This window comes from Biomphalaria glabrata, chromosome 13, assembly GCF_947242115.1.
Source record: "Biomphalaria glabrata chromosome 13, xgBioGlab47.1, whole genome shotgun sequence".
In the NCBI taxonomy this organism is placed as follows: Eukaryota; Metazoa; Mollusca; class Gastropoda; family Planorbidae; genus Biomphalaria; species Biomphalaria glabrata.
In genome coordinates this window covers 36,945,881-36,972,215 of record NC_074723.1, presented here as the reverse complement: position 1 = coordinate 36,972,215, position 26,335 = coordinate 36,945,881, and the positions used below count along the sequence as shown (strand labels likewise).

General features: G+C 36.3%; 1 protein-coding gene across 1 annotated transcript; it reads left to right on the top strand.

Annotated features, from left to right (window-relative positions):
- The first annotated feature begins 1,139 nt into the window (after positions 1–1,139).
- LOC106064586 (sialin-like) lies at positions 1,140–20,276 on the top strand. The gene is made up of 13 exons (XM_056009041.1): positions 1,140–1,210; positions 1,743–2,220; positions 6,739–6,938; positions 9,116–9,219; positions 10,445–10,574; positions 12,209–12,296; positions 12,698–12,793; positions 13,000–13,142; positions 13,889–14,035; positions 14,456–14,588; positions 15,889–16,070; positions 16,584–16,643; positions 17,908–20,276. The coding sequence occupies exons 2-13, from the start codon at positions 2,100–2,102 to the stop codon at positions 18,940–18,942; spliced, it is 2,439 nt and encodes an 812-aa protein (XP_055865016.1). The 5' UTR covers positions 1,140–1,210; positions 1,743–2,099; the 3' UTR covers positions 18,943–20,276.
- Positions 20,277–26,335: the final 6,059 nt, after the last annotated feature.

Genomic DNA, 26,335 nt, shown 5'->3' with positions numbered 1-26,335 from the left:
GTATAAAAAAAAAATTATTGTCAACATTTATATATCATGGTTGCTTCCCTTTTTCAAATTTATTATGCTTTGACTCAACAACATGATTTGTTCTCCAGCGCAATCTCAAAGCGTAGAGGACAATCGCAATCGGCGGAAAAAAATCTTAATCGACCATCGGTGGACAATAGTTATGCTTGCCCTGGTTGTGGCAAAATATAAAGGTCAAAGCTGGGGCTGCGTAGCCAAGGGGAATAATGCATTCCTCATTAATCTTCGGACTCGAAGACAAGCCTTATTATTATTATTATTATTATTATTAATTTATTATTATATACAATTATAATATATATATATATATATATATATATATATATATATATATATATATATATATATATATATATATATATATATATATATTATAATATACCAAGTTTCTCCTAATCAGTGAAATCTCTCACGTACACTCTACATTTGTTGATGAAGATTTCACTTTATAGTTGATTTGTTTATTTATTTGTTTTGTAAGTTTAGTTGTTGTTTTTTTTTTTTTCAGAATTAAAAATTATTGCTGCATTGTCTAAACATCATACGGGACAACAGGGGAGAGAAGTGAAAAAAAAAATTCGAACTCGTTACCATAGTGATGTCAGTCCAAAGTGCGTATTACATGACCAGGCCGACATTTATGCTTCTCATCTAATTTTGACGTGTTTGATTTTTTCCTATGTCACTGTCTTCCCCCCCCCTTTTTTTTTCCCTGTTTGGGGGCTGTAAGCGAGATTCATTAAGGTAGTAAAGTTAACACACAAGCAAGAGTAGGTCAGTCAAACAGCTTGAGCCTGGGTACCTCACATCGCTTTGGTCAACTGACGTCACGACATCACTACGACACTGACACGGACGCTAATGGCGCAATTAAAACTCGTCGTGGTGCTGCCTGCATCTTAAGTGGCCAATTAATAAATACATTCATACTTATGCTAATCAAAACAAAAGACACAAGCCTATTTATACACCTTATCAAACATCCTATACCAGTGGGGGCCTCTTAACCGAAAGATAAACACAGCATTTATTTAATGTTCTATTCTTATCTCTTAAAACTTCCAGCCAATCAAACGGCAGTATAAATCACGTGGTACCGCTCAACGAAATTTTAATTGGGACTAAAACAGTAGGAGCGATAACTCTTTGAATAAAACTGTCACCAAATCAACGATACCGAGTTAGTTGTTACGTTTCTGAAGGCATACTAATTATACGATTATCTTCTGTTAAGATGGAACGTCTGTGATTTATAAGATAGGATATTAAACAAAGTATTTTTTTTTTCAGAACCTTGTGTTTTGGAGACAAAATTTTGTGTACTTAATATTTTTGGAGGTTTTAAACTCTTACTTTCCTAACTGACGATACCAGCGTTGATTCCACCAGAATGTGATAAATAATTACGGAGAGAAAGAGTAAATACGCCAACATTAAATGCTGGCAAAATTAATAAGTCCTAGTTTTCATAGAAATGTGTAGAGCTTTCAAGTAGGCCCCGTGACTTATTTAAGATGCTTAATGAAAAGCTCTTGCAGAAGACTGGCTCCAACATTTTTTTGCAACTTTTAAAAATTAATCCAACTTTTTTTTTCTCTACTTTTTTGTTTGAAAGCATAATTTTAAGGATTATATTAAGTCTGCATGTTTTCATGTTAATTAGTTTTTAGGTTGTATCTCAACTTATATATTATTTGTGTGTTATTTTTCAGGTTTTCGTGGATTAAAAGAAAATGCTGCTCTGAAATCGAGGACGTGGTCCTGTTAGTAGATGGTAAGCAAAGGTCAGTTTGTACAGTCATCATCACCGATGAAAGTTCCACGAGAAAACAGAAAAGTGGACAAGACGAGAGACAGTTGTTGCAAGCTAATTAAGACAACTAAAGTGCAGTTTCTGTACGGCCGGAGTTCAAATCTTTTACTGTACAGCGTGTTATCATAAAGAAGTCTATTTTTTTGGTGTTTTCGAAAGTCAGTCTTAAAATCAAGTCATCTCCTCTGAGATTTGGTATTCAGACTCGGTTCCGCTTCGTTACACATTGGTCATTCCTTGAATACTTATTGATACCATGGCTAGCGAAAGAACTCAGCTGTTGGCAAGTGGCAATAGCTACCGTCGTCCAAGCCTTCGGGGCAATGGTCAGATGGATAGCAGCGAGGACTACCAAGGGGAGATAATAAAAGACGAAGGTAATACTTATAGAACCTGAAGTAGAATATTATCTTTGTAGAATAAACTCATCTAGTGAACTAACCGTCATCTAGTGAACTAACCATCATCTAGTGAACTAGCCATCATCTAGTGAACTAGCCATCATTTAGTGAACTAACCATCATTTAGTGAACTAACCATCTTTTAGTGAACTAGCCATCATCTAGTGAACTAACCATTATCTAGTGAACTAACCATCATCTAGTGACCTAACTATTTCATACCATCGTATTGTACTAAATGAAATCAACCATCACCCTCTTCAGGAGTTTTCACCATCCCATCAAATCATTAAATAAGAACAATCTGATATAAACTTTGTCACATGTAAATTATGAATGAGTCTGGTGTGAATGTACACTTTGGTTTCTTATAGTTATAATGTTTTTTGTTTGGTGTAATGCACAAATTGTAAGACAAATTTCCTTACGGATAATAAAGATTATTATTATTATTATTTACTTTAAATTTAATAGTAAAATAAAGTTGTGAAAATTAGCGCAAATATAAAGGCAATATGCTGCCACTTTTAATATAAGTTTATCCTATAAAAATATACATACATTAATCTATCAAAGGCTGGCAAATTCAGTCCTCGTTTTCCAAGCAATGTGCAGAACTCTCAAGAAGGCCACGTGACATATTTTAGAGGCTTAAAATAAAGTTCTTGCCAAAGAAGATGAAAAAAAAAAACCCAAAAAAACTTGACATTAGATTGGACAAAACGTGCAAGTCACGACTGGATTTGTGCAGTCCTCGTGAAACACCGCACTCTTCAGGGGTGAAGACGTTATCATTGAGGTGTATTTATTGAAATCTGGCATTGTTAAAATAGCTAATTTCCAAGAAATGTTAGGGTATCAGCTTATTTAAATCCGACCCTGTTCACCGCTTATAAGTAATGTTAAATCTTTAATGACAAAGCAGAATTAAAAAAACAAAAAAAAAACAAATTACAAAATATACTTAGATACTCCTGCGCCGTTCTGGGCATTGAAATCGTTCACCAGCAATGTCTGCTGCTTTTTCTTAACTGCAGTCGACCCACTTAACTACTGTTCACTGTCCAAGGACGTTCTTGTTTGCGTTTACCACGTGTATCCCTCCATGTAATCTCATCATCATCCGAAAAAAAAACATACAAAAAAAATAATTTCCGTAAACACTATTTCCGGTATTGAATGGCTGCCTGGTCGTGCGGTTTGCTCGCTGGACTGTCGTTCGGATTTATCGACGGTCTAGGGTTCAAACCCTGCCCGCTCCCATCCCCCGTCTTCCTGCGGGAGGTTTGGACTAGGAAGTAAACTATCTTCAACTCTGAAGTAACATCCGAATTATGTAAAACATTTTACAAACATTTTTTTTAAGCCAACAAAATGCATATTCATGAGGTATCTACAGTGCATTATCCTGCTATTGAAAGGTTTTATTTCAAAAAACTAATCTGCTATATTGACTTAGATTGTGTGGAATGTACGTACCTTGAGTTTATTTACTTTTAATCTATTCGAAATGTCCTTTTATTTCTCGAGTATTATTGAATTGGGTGAAACATACAATGTATTTCCTCTTGAATCACCTTCGCCTATCCTTTAGTCTGTTAAGCCGTTGGGGCACCACACAAGATCTGTTGTCTGTCTTTATCCATTCCTCCCTGTCTGTTGCTTTGGAGAGAATTTCATTAAATGACAGGCCGGTCCATTCTTTTATGCTGGCTTCACATCGCTTTCTCTGTCTGCCTCTTCTTCTTTTTCCTGATACTGTCCTGAAGGAAGGTCTTTGCGAGGTCTGAGGACCTTGTGATATTGCCATAGAGTTTAAGTTTTTTGTTTTTTAATTAGTGGTTTTCAGGTTATCGAGGGGTCCAATTTCTGTATTAAATCTATTTCTAATTTCTAGATTCGTGATGCGGTCTTTGTAAGTGATACATAGGATCTTTCAGTAGCATCTCAATTCCATTACTAGGATCCTCCTCTCGAGATCTGCAGTCAGCGTCCAGGATTCGCAGAGCATATACTAATATTTATATTATCAGTTGTACAATAACAGTTGAACTAATTTTCTTAAGTGGCCTACGAGTAGTGATTACGTTGCCGAATTGAAAGCTTATCGTGCCATACTAAGCCAGACCATAAGAACAAATTGTCATCGCAAACATTTTTTACCATTATAGTTGTGATCAAATAATGTAGACCCTATTTGATCTATTTCCTAGAATTACTATTAGTTTATCCATAAACACTTGTTGAGATGATTTAATATGTTACAAAGTCTCAGCCTTAAAAGTGTGTTTTTTTTTTTCGATTATGGAACGTTGTCCCCCGCAGAGTAGTGTCCCCTTTCCCCACACCACGCAGCTGATCTCTGTTAAGGAACGGGAGGTAACAAATAACAATACAGTTTGTTATCACCGACATCGTAGCTTCTGCCAGGGTGTTGCTCTGTGTCTACGTGTCGCCGCTTCTGTTTGTCTTTTGTTGTTTTTTCTTTGTTGTCAGAGTGGTCAGAGTTGTCAGAGTTGACTCCGAAGCCTTTCCCATGTTTGGATTTAGCCGCAAGGCAGCGGAGGTTTGAATTCAGTTTTTCTTCTGTTAGTTGGGTTGCCAGCTAAGGCTAACGAGCCCCTCATGCCCGAAGCTTAGTGGTTTAGGCGCCAGTTAGCCTACTCGCCTTGGCCTCTTCTGTAAGTGAAAACAGTTTCGCCGAGCCCAAAGTGTGCATCACACGTAAAGGCCAGGAGTTAGGTTGTTAGAGGCTAGGAGTTAGGTTGTTAGAGGCTAGGAGTTAGGTTGTTAGAGGCTAGGTGTTAGGTTGTTAGAGGCTAGGAGTTAGGTTGTTAAAGGCTAGGGGTTAGGTTGTTAAAGGCTAGGAGTTAGGTTGTTAGAGGCTAGGAGTTAGGTTGTTAGAGGCTAGGAGTTAGGTTGTTAGAGGCTAGGAGTTAGGTTGTTAAAGGCTAGGGGTTAGGTTGTTAAAGGCTAGGAGTTAGGTTGTTAGAGGCTAGGAGTTAGGTTGTTAGAGGCTAGGAGTTAGGTTGTTAGAGGCTAGGAGTTAGGTTGTTAAAGGCTAGGGGTTAGGTTGTTAAAGGCTAGGAGTTAGGTTGTTAGAGGCTAGGAGTTAGGTTGTTAGAGGCTAGGAGTTAGGTTGTTAGAGGCTAGGAGTTAGGTTGTTAAAGGCTAGGGGTTAGGTTGTTAAAGGCTAGGAGTTAGGTTGTTAGAGGCTAGGAGTTAGGTTGTTAGAGGCTAGGAGTTAGGTTGTTAGAGGCTAGGAGTTAGGTTGTTAGAGGCTAGGAGTAAGGTTGTTAGAGGCTTTGAGTAAGGTTGTTAGAGGCTAGGAGTTAGGTTCTTAGAGGCTAGGAGTAAGGTTGTTAGAGGCTAGGAGTTAGGTTGTTAGAGGCTAGGAGTTAGGTTGTTAAAGGCTAGGAGTTAGGTTGTTAGAGGCTAGGAGTTAGGTTGTTAGAGGCTAGGAGTTAGGTTGTTAGAGGCTAGGAGTTAGGTTGTTAGAGGCTAGGTGTTAGGTTGTTAGAGGCTAGGAGTTAGGTTGTTAGAGGCTAGGTGTTAGGTTGTTAGAGGCTAGGAGTTAGGTTGTTAGAGGCTAGGAGTTAGGTTGTTAGAGGCTAGGAGTTAGGTTGTTAGAGGCTAGGAGTTAGGTTGTTAGAGGCCAGGAGTTAGGTTGTTAGAGGCTAGGAGTTAGGTTGTTAGAGGCTAGGAGTAAGGTTGTTAGAGGCTTTGAGTAAGGTTGTTAGAGGCTAGGAGTTAGGTTGTTAGAGGCTAGGAGTTAGGTTGTTAGAGGCTAGGAGTTAGGTTCTTAGAGGCTAGGAGTAAGGTTGTTAGAGGCTAGGAGTTAGGTTGTTAGAGGCCAGGAGTTAGGTTGTTAGAGGCTAGGGGTGAGGTTGTTAAAGGCTAGGAGTTAGGTTGTTAGAGGCTAGGAGTTAGGTTGCTAGAGGCCAGGAGTTAGGTTGTTAGAGGCTAGGGGTGAGGCTGTTAAAGGCTAGGAGTTAGGTTGTTAGAGGCTAGGAGTTAGGTTGTTAGAGGCCAGGAGTAAGGTTGTTAAAGGCCAGGAGTTAGGTTGTTAGAGGCTAGGAGTTAGGTTGTTAGAGGCTAGGAGTAAGGTTGTTAGAGGCTAGGGGTTAGGTTGTTAGAGGCTAGGACTTAGGTTGTTACAGGATAGGACTTATGTTGTTAGAGGCTATTTTTTAGGTATCGGAGTTCTTGTGTCCGTTACCATTGCTGGCTATAACAACTTGATGAAACCATATAAGATGAAATATAAATGCAAACAAAAGGTAGAGATAAGCACCCTGTTATTCCCGCTCTTCTGTTCACAGAGACAAATTATCATGCCGGGATATGTTTTTCAGTGGGGGTCTTCTCCTTCTGGCTACGTCTACAAAATAATATCCTTTTAAAGAAATTTTTTCCTCAAATTGACCTGAGCATGTTGTTACCGGTACTGACTTTTTAATCCTGGACTTTAAAAAATATCAAACATTTTTCTAGTGTCACTGTGCTGCTCATATCGTCTGGGAGTCATCATCTGCTGCACCTTCGCCATGACCATAACTTTTGCAGTGCAGGCCAGTATGAGCTCGGCAATGGTCTGCATGCTGGAAGATCCGATAGAGGACATTCCGCTGACCAACGGCTCAAACTGGACGCTTTTAGAATACAATCATACAGATATAAACCAGACTGGCCAGGTAAGTGTTTGCATTACATACCAAAGTAATGAGTGCCAATTGACGCTGTTCAACTGTTAAACATTTGAATATTTTTTATTTTTTTTACAAGCTTATATCAACTCACTCTGTTTAATAAAAAGTATGATTCAAGGATTAAGTTGAAACATTGAACATTATTGAAGACCAAACATAAATCAATTAAAAATAAAAACAAATTAGTTAATTAACTAGAGGTATTTACTTAATTAATTGATTCTGGTTTAAATAGAAAAGGAGAGATAAATCGTGCAGTATTGATAGCTATAATAGTAATTGTGCAATTATTTGCCTAACCTTGGTTAGGCCAATAATAGAATATGCATCCTCTGTTTGGGACCCCTCAACTCAAGAAAACATTAAGAAACTGGAACAGACACAAAATAGAGCAGTGAGATTCATAACAAACGAATATTCACATTTGACTAGAGTAACACCTTTAGTTAAATCCCTAAATTTAGAAAGCCTTCAGGATAGAAGACTTAAAAGTTAAGTAGCAATAATACATAAAACACTGAACCATAATCTTCAAATACAAAAACAAAATTTAATAAAATACTCTGAAAGACACAAAGATAAAGGCACATTCCTCGTTCCATATGCTAGGACAAATTTGTACAAAAGCTCCTTGTTCCCTCGAGCTATTAGAGCATGGAATGGGTTGCCTGAGCTAGCCAGGAAAACCAGTGACTTGGCGGAGCTTTGGTCATTGGTTAATATGCATGACTAAATGCATGACGCGTAGGACGTAATCATCTTCTTTTTTGAAGTAACGTAATCTCATTTAAGATAAGATAAGATATAGGCTTTTAAGAAATAAGTTTTTAAAAAAGTATTTTTTTATCTTGCTTGTTGACCCTATGTGCTTTCAGCTTCACTGAAGATGTACGTAGAAACACAGTGAAATAGCGATGTCTGGAACAATGTGCACAGAATACAGATCACCCTAATATCAACACGTCTCTCTGTCACTCGTCTTCAGTCCATTCATCATCATCATCAAACTCCATTAGAGTGAGGGCTTGAGAGGCTCAAATCCTCTCTTGCAAAAGCCCTGGACAGAAACCCTGCTGTCTTGCGTAGTGCATACATGTCGCCATACAGGTCGAGAATTTTGGGTTTCCCAGACCTGTCGAGACGGAGATCAGCAAGTCTGGGGCAGTCAAACAGATTATGAGGCACGGTTTCCTCTTCTTCCCCGCAGCGGGGGCACCGTGAATCAAAATTTGGCTATAGCCGCGAGAATCATGAGCCAACAGGACAGTGGCCTGTCCTGCACTGTGCTATAATAGCTTGCTCAGGCCTGGACAGCCTCCACCACGGGGAAGTGCGGTCAGGGCGCCTCATGCGCTCCCAGACTCCACGGGCTCAGTCCATTATACCACAACTTTCACATCTCTCTATATAACACTATCCTTAATAAACTTGCAACTTGGTTACATTAGAATCTATTCAGCTAATACACAAGAAAATGGTGCCATAATTTTTTACTCAACGTTACATCAGACAGAAACACAGCAGACAGAAACACGCATACACCTCAACCATAACATCTGTGCATGTGATTGTTCCAAATCAACTTTGCCTTCTACATCATATTAAAGTATTTCTTTAGGAAACTTTTTAATATAAGAGCAAAAGAGGAGGTCAAACTAGAAAAAAAAAGGTCATGTTTTTTCTTATGAAATTATCTGGATTAGTTTCCCTTGATGATCTAACAGTTTATGGAATTTCGGTAACGTTCATTCAGGAGGTGTCACGTGACCAGCATAACCACTATCAAGCAGACATTACTCCCCCCCCCCCCACATACCCTTTTACAAATGTCTGATTAAAACTCCTAAAAATGTTACATTTATAATCCAAGCTTAAACGGGGATTCGATCTTTGGTCAAAGAAGTCCGGGGGTGTGTTACTCAGCCATTATTCTCTTTATTAAAAAGAACATCATTTGTAGCTAAATATTCCAGTATTAATTGTTCCAGTTAACATTTTAGCACTAAGCTAACATTTTAGCGCTAAGTTAACATTTTAACACTAAGTTAACATTTTAGCACTAAGTTAACATTTTAACACTAAGTTAACATTTTAGCACTAAGTTAACATTTTGGCACTAATCCCAATCATGTTAAAAAATGTTGTCTTTTTGTTTCCCACAGGAGTGGAAATTTCCATGGGACAAAACGTCTCAAGGCTGGGCGCTGTCTTCTTTCTTTGTTGGGTATTACGTGTCACAGCTCCCATCGGGCATCGCCTCAGCCAGGTACGTTGTAGCATCGCCTCATCCAGGTACGTTGTAGCATCGCCTCGGCCAGGTACGTTGTAGCATCACCTCAGCCAGGTACGTTGTAGCATCGCCTCAGCCAGGTACGTTGTAGCATCGCCTCAGCCAGGTACGTTGTAGCATCGCCTCAGCCAGGTACGTTGTAGCATCGCCTCAGCCAGGTACGTTGTAGCATCGCCTCAGCCAGGTACGTTGTAGCATCGCCTCAGCCAGGTACGCTGTAGCATCGCCTCAGCCAGGTAGGCCTACGTTGTAGCATCGCCTCAGCCAGATACGTTGTAGCATCGCCTCAGCCAGGTACGTTGTAGCATCGCCTCAGCCAGGTACGTTGTAGCATCGCCTCAGCCAGGTATGTTGTAGCGTCGCCTCAGCCAGGTACGCTGTAGCGTCGCCTCAGCCAGGTACGCTGTAGCGTCGCCTCAGCCAGGTACGTTGTAGCGTCGCCTCAGCCAGGTACGTTGTAGCATCGCCTCAGCCAGGTACGTTGTAGCATCGCCTCTGCCAGGTACCGTACTGTCAGTGGCGTAGCAAGGTACCCATGTACCCGGGTTCAGAAATACCACGTTAGGCCCCTTCGGATAAGTTAAATGTCACTGAACCCAAATCGAGCAATACTGTATCTAATGTATCCAAGAAAACAACACATACGACAGACAAAAAAAGTTAGTCATTGATCAAGCAAGTTACTTGCTAGAATTCCGAGACACATGTTACATTCTCAAATATTCTGAATGCTCATTGTGTGTCACAAGTATAGAAACCTCAGTATAAAGTCGATTGTGATGTCGAGTTTTCAGCTTCCATGGACACATTTTAAATTTACTTTGAATTGTCTTGGTCATTGTCTAAACAAACTAAATCTTATCAATTACAGACGTTCCTTCATAAGAGAAGTCTATTAGTAGATTAATTCCAACACATATCAATGTGTTATTAGTTATTCTATTCTTGCATGCTAATTAGAGACTTAAACTAAATCCTTGGTTTTCCTGTCTGATTCCGACAATCAATTCCATGCTCTAATTTGTATTTATATAGGTCTAGATCTAATTGTTTTAACTGTCTAAAACAGCTATTTGTTTTAGATTCTAGATCAATCTAAAAAAATCATGCACAATAAATCTAATAATTTAATTATAATAAATAAATCCTCCTTAACTAATAAATAAATCCTCCCTAAAATACTTTTTGGTTAACTCTCCAGATTTGGAGCCAAGAAAGTTGTGGTGCTGGGACTAACACTGACAGCCGTCTTTCAACTGTTGACTGTTCCTGCTGCATACTATGGACTGGGTTGGCTATATGCTGACAGAATTATTGTTGGATTTATTGACGTGAGTATTTAACATTGGAGCTGTCAAAATTTTATGAAGAACTTGCATGCTTTTTGGTTGCATCGAGTCAGTGAGTAAGCTTCCCTAAAACTATAAGTAAGCTAGACCACTGTCGGGCACTGTTTTCCAAACTTTTTCCTCAAAGTCAAATCAATGGAACATTAAACTACATTTCGCACTTTCTTAGTATTTGGTATTACACTTTGCTTATTTTTTTAGAGACGATAATTCATATGGGAGCCTACTAGTTTATTATTCATGTTGATTATGGAACACTTTTTCAGGTCTCGCAGAACACTAGGCCCGACTAGGGTTTTGTTTCAATCACTTCTTAGTCTTAGTTGACTTACTTTAACTTACTAGTAATACTAGATCTAGATCTTTTTCTAGTGCAAATTCTGAATCTCTATTCCTCCTTTTGGGGCATGGTGGATGAGTGGTTAAGCACTTTGCTTCCGAGCCTGGTGTCCTGGTTTCATATTTCAGTGAAGACTGGGATTTTGCTTTTCAGGATTTTTAGGACGCCCCTGAGTCCACCTAACTCTAATGGGTACCTGACTTTAGTGTGGGAAGGTAAAGGCCGTTGGTTGTTGTGCTGGTCAAAATGACACTCTGCTCGTAAACTGTTGGCCAAAGAAACAGGACCTTAATATTATCTACCCTATAGATTGCAAGATCTGCAATGGGAACTTTACTTACTTTTAAGCTACCTCATTATTTAAGGCTGACTCTGATCATAAGTATAGGATACCTCATTCTTCTTAGGTATAACATCTTCTAAGACTAAGACTGCTTTATTGATCCATATGAAAATTTGTTGTGATTACTGGGACTCTTTTCTCATATAAAGACAGTATTTTCCAAATCTGTGTTCCCAAATGTTCCACCAGGCTTGAATAGGCATTCCACTAACTATTTGAATAATTCACTAGAAGGCTACCACGTGAATTAATCTCTCTAAAAAATCAGCAAAGTGTTCCGCTAATACTCAGAATGTGCGAAGAAAAAAGTTTAGGAAAAAACTGATCTAGGACCATCAAAAGTATAAGGTACCTCATTCTTTATACTCTAACATCATCTATGACAATCAATCAAATAAGATAGTCTTTTACAGGACTTGTACCAAGATTTAATGGGTAGTATTCATTTTACAAAAGTTGCTTAAAAACAATAAATACCAAGATAAAAAAAATAAATAAATAAAAAGGAAATCGAACCATCTCAAAAGAAGTTGGGTAAAAATTACATTCCCCATTTTAAAGCCATTTCACCTGTTATTGCTTTTGAGAGACTCTGCTGAAGAATCTAGATCTAATATATTTTGTACTTTTTAAGCTCTTTGTGGGGAAAAGATGTGTATGACTCTAGATAATTAAAACTGGTGGCATTTTATGAAAGAAGTGTAGTCTCTACTAAAGATTTCTTGCTCCTCATCACTAGACTGAACCACAACTGAGGAGTGAAGATAACTTTATTTTAGGTACTTAAGCTGCTGCTGAAAAATGAATTATAAACACATATCTATATATATATATATAAAAATCTATGAATAATGCTCTGACAGTTGCTAAAGTATAAAAATAATTTATCATTGAAAATTTTGACATCTCATCATTTTTTTAAAAACCTTCTAGGGGTTTTTGTATGCACCTACATTTGCTTTAGTGGGCCAGTGGACACCTCGCCATGAGACCAGCCTTTTGTTTGGTTTAGTTGGAATGGGTAAGTGGATTATAACTCACTTGACTACTTAACTAACTAGTTTTGGAACTGAAATCTTATTATAATTTGTTTCAATAAAACAATAACAAAACTCTCAATAGATATAATATGATTCAAATAGCCTGAATTATAAACTATTGCTAGCCTCTAGTATCATTTTGAACTTTACTGTTGCTAGGCAGTATGCAAAATAGTTAAAGACTTAATGAAATTCTACATTATAAAAAAAAGTAAGGGTTACTGCATTGTTATCATAGACTATTATAAATCTTTAGTCGCTATAGACAAACATAATAAAAATGTATTACCTGAAGTCTAAACTAAATTAACAAAATCAATTTATAATATTATCTCTACCCTCAATGGATTTTAAAAAACAGGAAACAAAATTTTATTCACAGGTATGGAGCTTGGTGACATGGTTTCCTTCGGTATCTCTTTGTTCGCTTGCGAACTTCCTATACAAGGAGGATGGCCTTTTGTTTTCTATACAATGTGTATGTACTTTGGAAACTTAACATAACTTGCATATACTTTAAAAATACTATATAACATTGCCAACATTGGATAATTATTTTGGACAGTGTGTATACAGATATTTACTCTACTGGGCATACTGTTTATCAGCTCAGTTTATTGTGATAAAAAAATTTAGTGAATGACATTCGAGGTAAACAAATACCCTATTTTTTATTTCTTTCAGCTGCCATTGGCCTCGTGCTGGCAATATTCTTTGTTCTATTTGTCTCTGACTCACCATTTGACAACAGACTTATGTCTGAAGCCGAAGTTTCTTTCATTGCCAGCTCCATTCCAAAAGTTGAAGAGAAATCAGCAAGAGCTTTGGTATTGGAATAAGTAATTATTTATTAACTAGAACTAGAATTTTTATACCATTTTTTTTTTAAAGTAAAGTTCCCCCTTTCAGACCTTTCAACCTATGGGGTAGGTGAAGTTAAGGTCATCTGTTTCTTTGGTCGGTGATTAACAAGCAGCGTGTCATGGGGCCAGCACAACAACCAACTTCTCTTAATTTCCGTAACTAAAGTAAGGTACCCATTAGAGTTGGGTGAATTCACAGGCGTCCTTGAACTCGTAGAATTAAAAATTCTAGTCTTCACCAAGATTTGAACCCAGGACCTCTCGGTTCAGAAGCCAAGCACTTTATCACTTAGCCACTATGCCCCCTATATAAGGTAATTACACATAAGAAAAAAATTGAGATAGCCAACACAATAATGATAATATCTTTTTGATAAATTAGATGTTCTTACTAAAATAATTGTAAAGTTAATGATCAGTCACCTATATTTTTTATTCTATCTTGATCTTTTCAAATCTTCCATTTAACACCATGCTTATCTCACGTTATTTGTGCGTCATGTATCTACCATCATGTCTAGAAATTCAGCTGTGTTAATACACAGAATGGACTTATCCAGTAAAAAATTCATGAAAATGTTTTTATTGTAACCAACATATACAATTAGCTTTTTAAAAAAAATATTGACTCTATTTATTAAAATGGCTGTTGTATCCTTCTCTCAAAAACGTTCATATATTTATCTGGCACATGTGTTTCCTGATTTCAGGCCAAAATTCCTGTGAAAGAAATTTTGAAATCCATGCCTGTTTGGGCAATAGTTGTGTCTCAGATTGGCTCTGACTGGATGTACTACTGTATTCTGACAGTCTCACCCACATATCTAAAGGAAATCATTAAGCTTTCTAACTTAGAGGTGATGTCATGATCTATATTTAGTGTTTTAAATTTTTAACTAATAGTTTGTTGCATTTATCACTGGAATATTTATTAATTCACTGAAACATTGTTTGCCTTACATTTTCTATGTTCCCTTAAAATCGAATATTACCACGTTGTAACCAGAACCTCCCACAGGACGGTGGGGGATGGCAGGGTTTGAACCCAGGATCATTGAGTCAACAGTCCAGAGTTCATACTACATGGTTAGGTATACAGATGTATTATTGCCAGAATCCCAGAAACTTTGGGGAGTAATCATTTTGATTTAAATTAGAAGTAAATCTGCTGGACTTCCACATCACTGTGTAGCCCTATTGTCTAAATTTTAAATTAAGTTAGTGGATCTCATTTATAAGTTGTCTTTCTGATTTATCAATCTGCTGGTTTATTACAGATTAATTTATTGTCTGGTGTACCATTTTTGTTTATCATCCCAACTATCTACCTCTCTGGATATATCAGTGATAAAGTTGTCATGAAAGGAATGCTGTCTAATACATCAGTCAGAAAAATTAATGACGCCTTTTGTAAGTAAAACTAAATCTAATTCATAGTATTGGTAATCAAAATATGAGGTCAGATGAGTATGACTTTTACCTATATAAATAAGTTGTGAATGTGAAACTAACTTTCACATTATTAAACAAACTTATGTTTTAGTTTGACTTGAAGTTTCAATTCAGTGAATTTATATAGTAGGTAAACATTAACAAAAATGTTGTGAAAATAACTTAGAAAAACCCATTTTGTAGGCCAATAGTCATCGTAGAAAAACCCAGCTAACAAGCATACAGTAATTTAGTTCCATAAAAAAATAATCATTTTTTAAATTTAATACTTTTATTTTTTGTATAAGCTGTGCATATTTTAAATACTCCCCACTGTATCTTCTCTAAGTAATGCTGACAATGATGTGGAAAATGATTATATGTCTAAGAAATGGAGGCAGAGTGAGGATGTGATTTTTTTTAAATCGAAAGTTTGAATGATCAAACCCTTGGAGTTACCATGTTAAAAGTCATTTTAGGAATGAGAGTACTGTGCATTCCCATCATCCTTTTGGCCATTGAGAAGGATTTTTGTCAACAACTGGTGTGGACCTGTGTAGCTCTACCTGAAGATTCCACCATGAATGACATTATTGCTGAAGTGATTGCTGTCTGGACCCGCTATATGATGCAGCCAGAAGCCTTGCATCAACTTGGAATATCTTCATATTTCTATTATGACATTGCCATCTTCTTATCTTTTAAAAAACAGATGTTACTTCAAAATAAGAAGATGATTACATCCTACGCATCATGCATCTAGTTATGCATGTTAACCTATGACTTAAATTCTGCCAAGTCACTGGTTTTCTTGGCTAGCTCAGGCAACCCATTCCATGCTCTAATAGCACTAGGGAAGAAAGAGCATTTGTATAAATTTGTGCTGTGGAAGGACTGCCACTCTAGCTACAGGATACTAGATGTGATGGCTTAGCTTGGGCCACCAGGTCTCTGGTGTTGTCCCATCCTGGGACTCAGATATTGCTGTTTTTTTTTAATGCTTTGGCTGTCAAGAGGTAATCCAAATGGAGACCAGTTTTGTTATCTATTTATCCACTAAATGTTTCCACAAAGTTGAAACTGGAAGGGTGGGGGCTGGAATCCTCCTTTATTGTTGGGTGTAATGTTGAACTTTTTGACAAAAACTAAAATTGAATGAAACAAATAGATCAACTTCATTTTAATTTGTTTTATTTTTCAGGTACATTAGCACCTTGTAAATTGGGGATTAATCTGTGAATCTTGCAGGCATATTTTGATGTGATTTAATTTCTTTCAGGTAAACTGATACCTGCTGGTGTGGTAATAGCCCTGGGATTTCTCCCTGAGGGATACACCGCTGTGGCTTTTGTTCTGAATGTTATAGGAGACACTGCCTTGGGCTTTGCCTATGTTGCCTGGATGGCCAACCCTGTAGACCTTGCCCCAGCATATACTGGATTCATTGTAGGAATATGTGAGGTAATGAAAAACTCTTTTAGCAATCATTTCCTAATTACTTAGTGTTATTATAAATTATAATCCCACATTTAAGTGGAATTTGGTCATAAAATAAATTTTCATAATTGAAAGGCTATGTGCTGTGTATGAAAGTTATATCAGTCTAGTTGCTTCTTGTAGCCCTGTTCTCATTCACCATGTTTCCCACTTATCACAATTTATGTACTGATAGTATGTAATTTTTTTCTATAGTATGTAATTTTTTTTCTATAGTATGTAATTTTTTTTTCTATAGTATGTAATTTTTTAATTTAAGTTCAGAACAATTTTTTAAAACTATACTGTTTTTCTTAACTAAATGTTACGCCAAATAGACCAAACTCTTCATTATAACTTGGGATAGCCAATCTTGATGTGCCATTTTCCATGCAACTTTTCTTCAATGAGTGACTTAAATGTCTTGATTTAAATTTTTAATCATCAATAATTTTTACGATTGTTTCTAATTCTCTGATTGCTTTGAATGTCCTACAGGTGGGTGCTGTGTGGGTGGCCATTGTGGTCCCTATTCTTGTGGATACTATTACTGCAGATGTAAGTAAACGACATTTACAATTACCATTTCAATATGACCAAGGCAATCTGTTAGGATGACAGTTATGTTTAAATAACATAAAATATAAATTTATACATTTAAAGTTTAATACATTGTTTCCAAAGTTGTCTACACTATTAGGCAAGAAAACATTAGCCATTGAAGAGCAGGGAAGTAGGGCTGAGTTGTAAATCACTTGGCTTCCAAACCATGTGGACTTGGGTTAGAATCTTGGTGAAGACTTGAGATTTTGAAATTTATGAAATTGTAGGATGCCCCTGAGTTTACCCAACTCTAATAGGTACCTGACAATCAATTGGGGAAAGAAAAGGCGGTTGGTCATTGTGCTGGCCACTTGACACCCTTGCTAATGGTTGGCCATAGAAACAGATGACCATTACATCAAAACTATTAAATGGGACACAGCTTAATTAAATCTTTGCCACTAAAGACAAATAAAAAAAAAAAAAAATTTAAACATGCTGCAAGATTGAGATCTAGATAGCTGTCTCAATTGCACATGTAGGCACATCTAAAATGTAAAGTTACAAAGACGTAAACTAAAGCTTCAGTTCAAATACCAGTAGATTTTAAAACTTTTTTTAGACAAATTTGCTCCATCTCCATACATGTGTAGGAGGCACGCGGTAAAGTGCTTGGCTTCCGAACCGAGAGGTCCTGGGTTTGCATCCTGGCGAAGACTGGGATTTTTTTATTTCAGGATCTTTAATGCACCTCTGAGGTCATTTGCTATCTTCTCTTGTAATTTCTTGTATAAGTTTCAGGCGTTCCTTCAGCAAGGAAGCTTATGTCCTAGTCTAAATTTCCTACAAGATGGCGGGGATTGAACCCTGGACTATCATGACAAAATTCTGCACTGCATACCATACAACCATGCAGCCATCATTTCCTAAAAAAAATATTATGAAAGACTATTAATGTTTCAAATTTTGTCTATCATAAAGTGTTTAAATCAAAGTGTAGATATTATTATGCCCTTGGTTTATACCATAATTTATTATCATAGACACACATGTTTAGGAAGAAAATTGTTTCACAGAAAAAAATGCCAAGGCTAAAAATATTTGCAAAATCCAAGCCAAAACAATAAATGTTTACCTTCTTGAAGTTTAGAAAAATATTGCTAACAGTTATGTATATTTTTAAATTAGGTCATTTTTGAAATGAACAAAAATCAAAATTCAGAATCGTCGTTTACAAGTACAGTCTTATTGAACATGTTTTTAAAATATTCTGTTTCAGAAATCCCGAGAAAAATGGCAACTGGCTTTCTACATTACTGCTGGGATTCAGGTGTTTTGTTATATTTTCTACATTATCTTTGCGTCAGGAGAATTGCAGCCTTGGGCTTTTAGCACTTATAGCAAAGTAGGCTATGATGACCTAGATAAAGGGGATAAAGACAGTAAGTTGAAGACACACGAAGGCAGTGAGAGCTCGATTGACTCCCTGTACAAGGAAAAGAGAAGAGCAGAGGAGGAAGAGAAGCAGAGACTCATCACCTCACTGTCTTTATCACTTGGAGGCTTCCGGGGTACAAGCTCGTACGAACGTGAAATGGCTGAAGAGCAAAGAAGGAGAGCTCATTATAATTCTGACATGAGCTCAGCCGTGACCTACTTTGGGCCAGCCCAGGCAGACACCAAGCTAGAGTCAGGTTACACTGAAACAACGTTTGAAGACATCGGTCCGAAGAATAATGGCGTGTCGATTGGGGTCCAGGTTAGTTTTGACGACCGCACGGGCTTGACAAGTTCAACGGAAGAGGGAAGTTTTGAGCAAAGCTACTTGCTGAAAAAGAGCCGAAGGAAAGGTCAAGGTGAAGTCAGCAGACATCAGCCTTCCGAGGATAAATTGTTATCTGTGGCTGTAGGTGTGGCATCCTCGGCGTTCGTTGACATGAAACCACAGCAACATCTGATGAATGCTGAACATACAAGCAGCATTATGGCTGAAACTATTTCTGATCCTGAGACCTTAAGGCATAAGGAGCCAGTCGCTGTTAATAACCTGAGCTTATGGGAAGAAATACATCAGGCAGAGGGCACCAGCAGCCATGCCACTGACCCTGTCCCCATCAAGAAGAGAAGGAGCTTCATGAGCCGGCTTTTCAAACTTGGTCGGAGTGCTAGCAACCCTGACCTTGAAGCTAAAGACAACGCAGGCTGTGATGAGATAGACGGGGCTGCGGTTACTGTTCTTGACGGAGAAAACTGGACAACAAAAAGTTTTGACAGCGGCAAGAAGAAGACCAAGGGAGACAAACATTTCTCTTGAAAGAGTCGTCAAGTTTTTGTTTCAATGTATACTTTAAATTTATAATAAGTCTTTCTCTGTTATAGAATTAATGTTTTTTTAATTAGCTGATACTAAGAACCTGAATAAAATCTATTCCATGCTTTTCAATTAATGAACTACTTGATGTGTTAACCAATGATAATTTTAAATGTTATTTTAAGCATGTGCGTACTCAGTATTATTTTATGACATTATACGACAATGATTTTATTGACACTTTGTTTCATATGTTTATATCCTCAGGCTACATTGATAGATTGTATCTATTTGTACACTAATCATTTTTATGATCATCCATTTCCTTACTTTTATGTTAAGGACAGAAACAAATATTGATAGACAAATATTCAACTAATATAAACTTGTTTTCAATTGAATATAAAAATTGTAAATAAAATATTTTTTTATCATATTTGTAGATTTTGAAATACACAAAAGGGTAAATGGAATTTTTTTATGATTGTCATTGAAATATTTATTTTCATTTTGGACAAACATGATCTGATCAACATGCTAATTAAAATAAGGTTAACAATTACAATTCACTTACATTTTTGGGATTGAAATTTTATCAAAATATTTTTTTACAAGTAGAATAAAAAAAAATCATAATGGCTTTTATATTATTTTACTAAAAATAACATTCCCTGACATTGCATATCATTTCTTCTAGTTTGATGATTTTGTTTAAAAAATAAGATAATTGTTAAAAAATGTGTGTAACCTTATTTGAATGTAATCATCTTTCATGTTTTGTAAATCCTCAATTTTTGTTTGTGTGATTGTGTAAGCTTTATACTGCCTTGCAGTCTGAATGTTAAGTAATTGTGTAGTAACTTATTTGGTGGAATGACTTGTTGCTATTGTTACAGATCATTCACCAGCCAGGTAATCTGTTCACTTTTGACCTCCCTTTAAAGTAAAGAAATGATGATAGTTTTCATTTTTGTTGAATATGTTGATATGGTAATTGTTGAATATGTTGACATGATAATTGTTGAATATGTTGATTTGTTAAAATAATTCCATGACTATTTAGTCTTTCAATTAATTTGACTGAACCAGTTCCCTTTCATTTATATTTAGTGGCAAACAACTCTGCTTATATTCAAATACAACGTAATGATGCAAAATTGCAAAGCCATATCTTGTAATGTCCCACCTATCATACCTGGTCATGTTAAATGTGCACTGCATTGTTCTTTGGTTGTCTCGATGGTCATGGGTTCATACCCTGCCAGCTGCTGATCCCCCTGTTGTCCAGCATATTATCTTGAACTCTGATGGAACATCCAGAGCATGTCAAACATTTTACCAAGGTTTTTTTTACAAACTAAATGAATTCTCCTGATTAGTTTTTACTTGTCTCATAATGTGTTATGTATATGACCCTCCCTTTCAGGTCTTAGTTAAATCTATTCTAGGCTGTTTTATAAAACCAGAAGGTGGAATGTCTGGCTGACCTATCAAAGGGACTCAAGTTTGAATCTCATCTCAAGCTAAGTGCCAAAAGGCAGCACTGAAACCTTCTCCCACATATCCCTCTTCTCACTTGTCCACCAAAATATTAGACCAGAGCGCACTGAGTACACTATAACACGAAAGATGTACTGAGTGGGCTATAACATGAAAGATGTACTGAGTGTGCTAAAACATGAAAGACACACTGAGTACACTATAACACGAAAGATGCACTGAGTGTGCTAAAACATGAAAGATGCACTGAGTGCGCTATAACATGAAAGATGCACTGAGTGCGCTATAACATGAAAGATGTACTGAGTGTGCTAAAACATGAAAGATGCACTGAGTACACTATAACACGAAAGATGCACTGAGTGTGCTAAAACATGAATGATGCACTGAGTGGGCTATAACATGAAAGATGCACTGAGTGCGCTATAACATGACAGATGCACTGAGTGTGCTAAAACATGAAAGATGCACTGAGTGCACTATAACATGAAAGATGCACTGAGTGTGCTATAACATGAAAGATGCACTGAGTGCGCTATACATGAAAGATGCACTGAGTGTTCTATAACATGAAAGATGCACTGAGTGTTCTATAACATGAAAGATGCACTGAGTGTGCTATAACATGAAAGATGCACTGAGTGCACTATAACATGAAAGATGCACTGAAAGTGCTATAACATGAAAGATGCACTGAGTACGCTATAACATGAAAGATGCACCGAGTGCACTAAAACATGAAAGATGCACTCTACAAAAACAAATTGGAAAAACAAACAAAACATCTTAACTTTGAAAAACTTGTTAAAAAAAATAAAATAACATGCTGAAAAAAAAATTAAAATTTCAAATGTAAATGAAATAATCCTAAGAGATTCTTCTCCATCAAAGAACATGATGCCAATTAGATTTACTACTGTAAGAAAACCTTTTATCAATTTGAGTTGATGTTTTAAAATGTTACTGGCTACCTTATAAATCAAAATGACCTTGTTGCCATGTTATATGTTTTTTTACTGTAATAATTCCATTTTTTTATGCCAATATTATTTATTACCCCAAGGGAAGGCCTTTTTTTAAAATACTGGTACTTGATAGGAGGTGCGATGGCTGATTGGTTAAGTACTAGGCTTCTGAACCAAGGGGTCCTGAGTTTGAATTCTGGATCTTTAGTCCACCCAGCTCACCTGACATTAGTTAGGGAAAAGTAAAGGCGGCTGGTCATTGTGCTGGCCACATGACACTCTCATTATCTGTGGACCACCACAGAAACAGATGACCTTTACATCATCTGCCATATAGACCACAATGTCTGAAAGGGGAACTTAACCGATCGTTTGTTTTGTACTAGTTCATTTGGGCAGGGTGTAAAGTAAGATCAAATACAGTTAATAACCTTTTTTTTTTTAAATGTGCAAAACCGTATGAAAACTGAATCCAAAAGTAGACCCTCCAATCTCAAGTGTAGAATTAACCCCAAATATCCCACCTAAATGAGGATGGATGTCAGGTGGTGTGGTATGCGCTCTGGACTGTTGTCTTGACAATTCCAGGTTCAAACCCTGCCTGGTCATACAAATCTTTAATTTTGAAAGGACATCTGAAACATGCAACAAAAAAAATAACAAACCAAATGTCTACACTGTGAAATGAATCAGATTTTAAGTTATTGTATTTACACTGAAGAAGTTGAAGTACCCAGCTGTTTGACTGTAATAGTTGTTAGTACTATAGAAATATGCTGGGGATTATTCTGTTACCCTTTTTATGTAGATCTATTATATATACAAATATTTATTACTTTTATAATATCTTGTGTTACAGATCATAGCTTATAAATTGCAGATATTCCTCTAAAAGAGAAGATTATTATTATTATTATATTATTATTTTTATAGCTTTTATGTAGCGCAACTTTCATGCTTATAGCATGCTCAGAGCGCTTTTGGTCCAATCTCATTTGTGGACCGGTGGGGGGGAGGGGGTATCTAGGAGTTGGTTTTCCGTGCTGCCTTTAGGCGCTCAGTAAACACAACTCTGCCCGAGTCGGGTGTCGAACCTCAGGCCCCCTTCTAGGTAGCCAAGACAAGTTCAAGCGCACTTGGCCTCTTGACCATGCTTCCCACCAGATTACATCCTAGACATATCCATAAGTCATACATGTTAGTTAGAGACTTCAACTCTGCTGAGTCATTGGTTTTCTTGGCTGACTCCAGCAACCTGATCCATGCTCTAATTGCACTAGGGAAGAAGGAGCAGTTATACAAATTTGTCCTAGCATATGGAATAAGAAATGTGCCTTTATCTTTGTGTCTTTCTGAGTATTTTATTAAGTTGTGTTTTTGTACAAGTATTTGTAAATTATTATTCAGTATTTTTATGTATTTTTGCCACTTTAACTTTTTGGTCTTCTTTTCTGAAGTGTCTCTAAATTTAGAGATTTTACTTCTGGTGTTACGTAAGTCAAATGAGAATATTTGTTTCTTCAAAATCTTACTACCTCTGTTCTAGTTTTTCTTTTTATGTTTCCTTTAGTTGAGCTTCTCCAAAGATGCATATACTAATGTTTGTCTAACCAAAGTAAAATAGCATTTTAGTTCTTGTTTGATTTGTACAAATTTCTTTTAATAAACACAAGGGCTTAGTTTTTTAAATTGCATCATCATGATTATTCCATTGTGTTATTGTAGCACCTCATTATTTTAGGTTTTAGTTTATGTAACAGGTTTTAAGAATAAGATGAGTTTTAATTTGTTTTAGTTTTCTTTTGCTACTCTTAATAATTGGCATTTTTCTGGATGGAAAGATATGCTCCAATTTAATTGTATTTCTGTAAGTCAGATAGATTTCTTGGTAAAATTTCTGTAAGTCAGATAGATTTCTTGGTAAAATTTCTGTATCTTGTATTGTTTGTATCATTCTTTGTATTGTGCAATCGTCTTGACTTTTGTTTCTGAGCTTCTGCTATTAAGTAGCTCATCTATGTCAAGTAGAAACAGTAGTGGATCTAATCAAGACTGTTCCTTGAAGTAGTTTACTGGTATTGATTTGGAACCATTAATTATTAAGTTTGTTCTCTCCCTATCAGAAAATATTGAATCTGTTATTCATGTATATATGAAGTCCTGAATCTGTTATACATGTATATATGAAATCATGAATCTGTTATGCATGCATATATGAAATCATGAATCTGTTATACATGCATATATGAAATCCTGAATCTGTTATACATGTATATATGAAATCCTGAATCTGTTATACATGTATATATGAAATCCTGAATCTGTTATACATGTATATATGAAATCCTGAATCTGTTATACATGTATATATGAAATCCTGAATCTGTTATACATGTATATATGAAATCCTGAATCTGTTATACATGTATATATGAAATCCTGAATCTGTTATACATGTATATATGAAATCCTGAATCTGTTATACATGCATATATGAAATCCTGAATCTGTTATACATGCATATACAAAGTCCTGAATCTGTTATACATGTATATATGAAATCCTGAATCTGTTATACATGTATATATGAAATCCTGAATCTGTTATACATGTATATATGAAATCCTGAATCTGTTATACATGCATATATGAAATCCTGAATCTGTTATACATGCATATACAAAGTCCTGAATCTGTTATACATGTATATATGAAATCCTGAATCTGTTATACATGTATATATGCATTCCCCATTGTGTTTCCACTTTAATAATGCTGCAACACTCAGCATTTGTTTAGACAGACACAGTATGATGCAATGTTGTTAAAGTCGACCGGCTGATTAAGTTTTGGAAAAATACAGGTATCTGTCCTCCACTTCATTACTGTCTTTACCAGCTTTAAAATAAGGCTAGGACTACAGCTTTGCTTTAATAAAGGTGTACCAAACCAATGGTCCATTCCTTTGCTATGCCTAATAAAGATTATTATTACTATTATCACGAAACGAAGGCTTCGGTATATGTATCTATCTTTTATTACAAAGGTTTGTGAGTGATCAAGACAAAGGTTAGATTATTCAAGTAAAATTATTGCTTCCCCACAAATTGACACTTTCCCCCTGATCAAAGTGTGCAATACTTCAATGAAACTCAATGAGATGAAAATATTTATTTTTAACTTGATCGGAATGTAATCATTTATTGTGTTTTGTAAATCCGCAAGAATATGTTTGCATATGAATAAGAAAATGTTTTTTTTAATACTACTATGGCACATACTCAAGTTTATGATACATTGGCTTCATGTGCTGAAATTTCTATTGAAATGTTTGAAATAAAATAATGTTGAACTTTTGTCGACTTTTTGGTGACTTGTTTAATACTTCAAGTCTTATTGAGAGTGTCCAGTGTGGGGTGCAGTCAGGTGCATTGCAGTGCTAAGATTAAAAGCGGGAGGGACAAAGTTTTTCTTTGTAAGAACCCCCCCCCCCTCCAAAAAAAATTCTGAATACTGTTAAACTGTTGTAATTATGTTGTGAAAAAAATGCAACTCATTCATAGCAGCATAAAATGTCTGTATTCATAATGAAATATTGCAAGAGAGTCTGAAACTGCCACATGTTGAATTTTTTTTAGATTTGAACAATTCTCTGTAGGTCGTGTGGTGGCTGGGTGGTATAACCTTTGGATTCTGAACTGTGTGGTCTCGGGTTTGTAGCTTGGTCAAGACTATTATTTTAAATTTTAGAAAGTAAAGGTGGTTGATCATTGTGCTGGCCATAAAAACAGATGACCTTTACATCAACTGCCCTGTAAATCACAAGGTCTTAAAGGTGAAACTTTAATTTACAATTCTCCACACATTTATATTTCGATGAAATAATGCTGTACTTCAAGGAAAACATTCACCAAGTGTTTCATAGTTCTGATCACTGTCAGTAATATTTGTATCATTTTCTGGACTTCACCAGACAGCCTCCAAGTCTCACATTTAACTCAAAGGGTTGTGACTATGAAAAGTTTCTTTATTCAGCTTCCTATCTCACACATTCCAGATTTCAATTTAATAAAAATGAAATGGAAAACAAACATGTAAAACATTTTAAATAGATTATTAAGGGACACAATTTTTCTACATTAAAATTTTGTCCTGATTCGAGCAAGATGTGACAAAATGTGGTCTTTTGTTTCTTCATCTACTGTGCCAGAAAACTGGAGAACTTTTGATTTCTGAATTTGGTAACCTAAAACAGGGGAGACAAGCTTCTACCAGTGTCCTAAATAAGTTTGTTTTGTCAATAAGTTTGACTACATTAAGAGATATTAACCACTTTGACTTCATTGCAACAGGTATAAAAACTATTAAATACATATCTTTAAAAAAATCTTTCCAACCTTTTACTTCAAACACTGACATCCTATCTTACATACAGATATTTAGAAATAATAATTTCACCAAATATAAACATTTACAATAATAAAAAAAAGCTTTGTCTTCGAGCCCAAAGATTTGTGGAGAATGCAGTATTTCCCGTAGCTGCGCAGCCCCCAGCTGTGACCTACATATTTTGCCACATCCAGGGCAAGCATAACCATTATCCACAGGTGGTCAATTTAGATTTTCCTTTCGCCGTCTGCATCTGTCCTTGGCAGCGGATTTTGGTCTCAAATGAGTATCCGCGGCCTTTGTAAGTGACCTCCAGCTGTCTCGTTCTAAGGCCGCATGCAACCAGGTGCTCTCTTCTGTGCCAGCTAAGGCAAGTTGGCGCCTAAGCAGGTCTTTGAAGTGTTTAAACATTTACAATAATGTACTGATAAAACAAAGAAATAAAACATTCTCTTGGCCCGACGAGAAAAGACATCACTAGCTACATGTATCAAAATTGAAGAGTTTTGCAAGCTAAATACTGAATGCAGTTTGTCACAGCT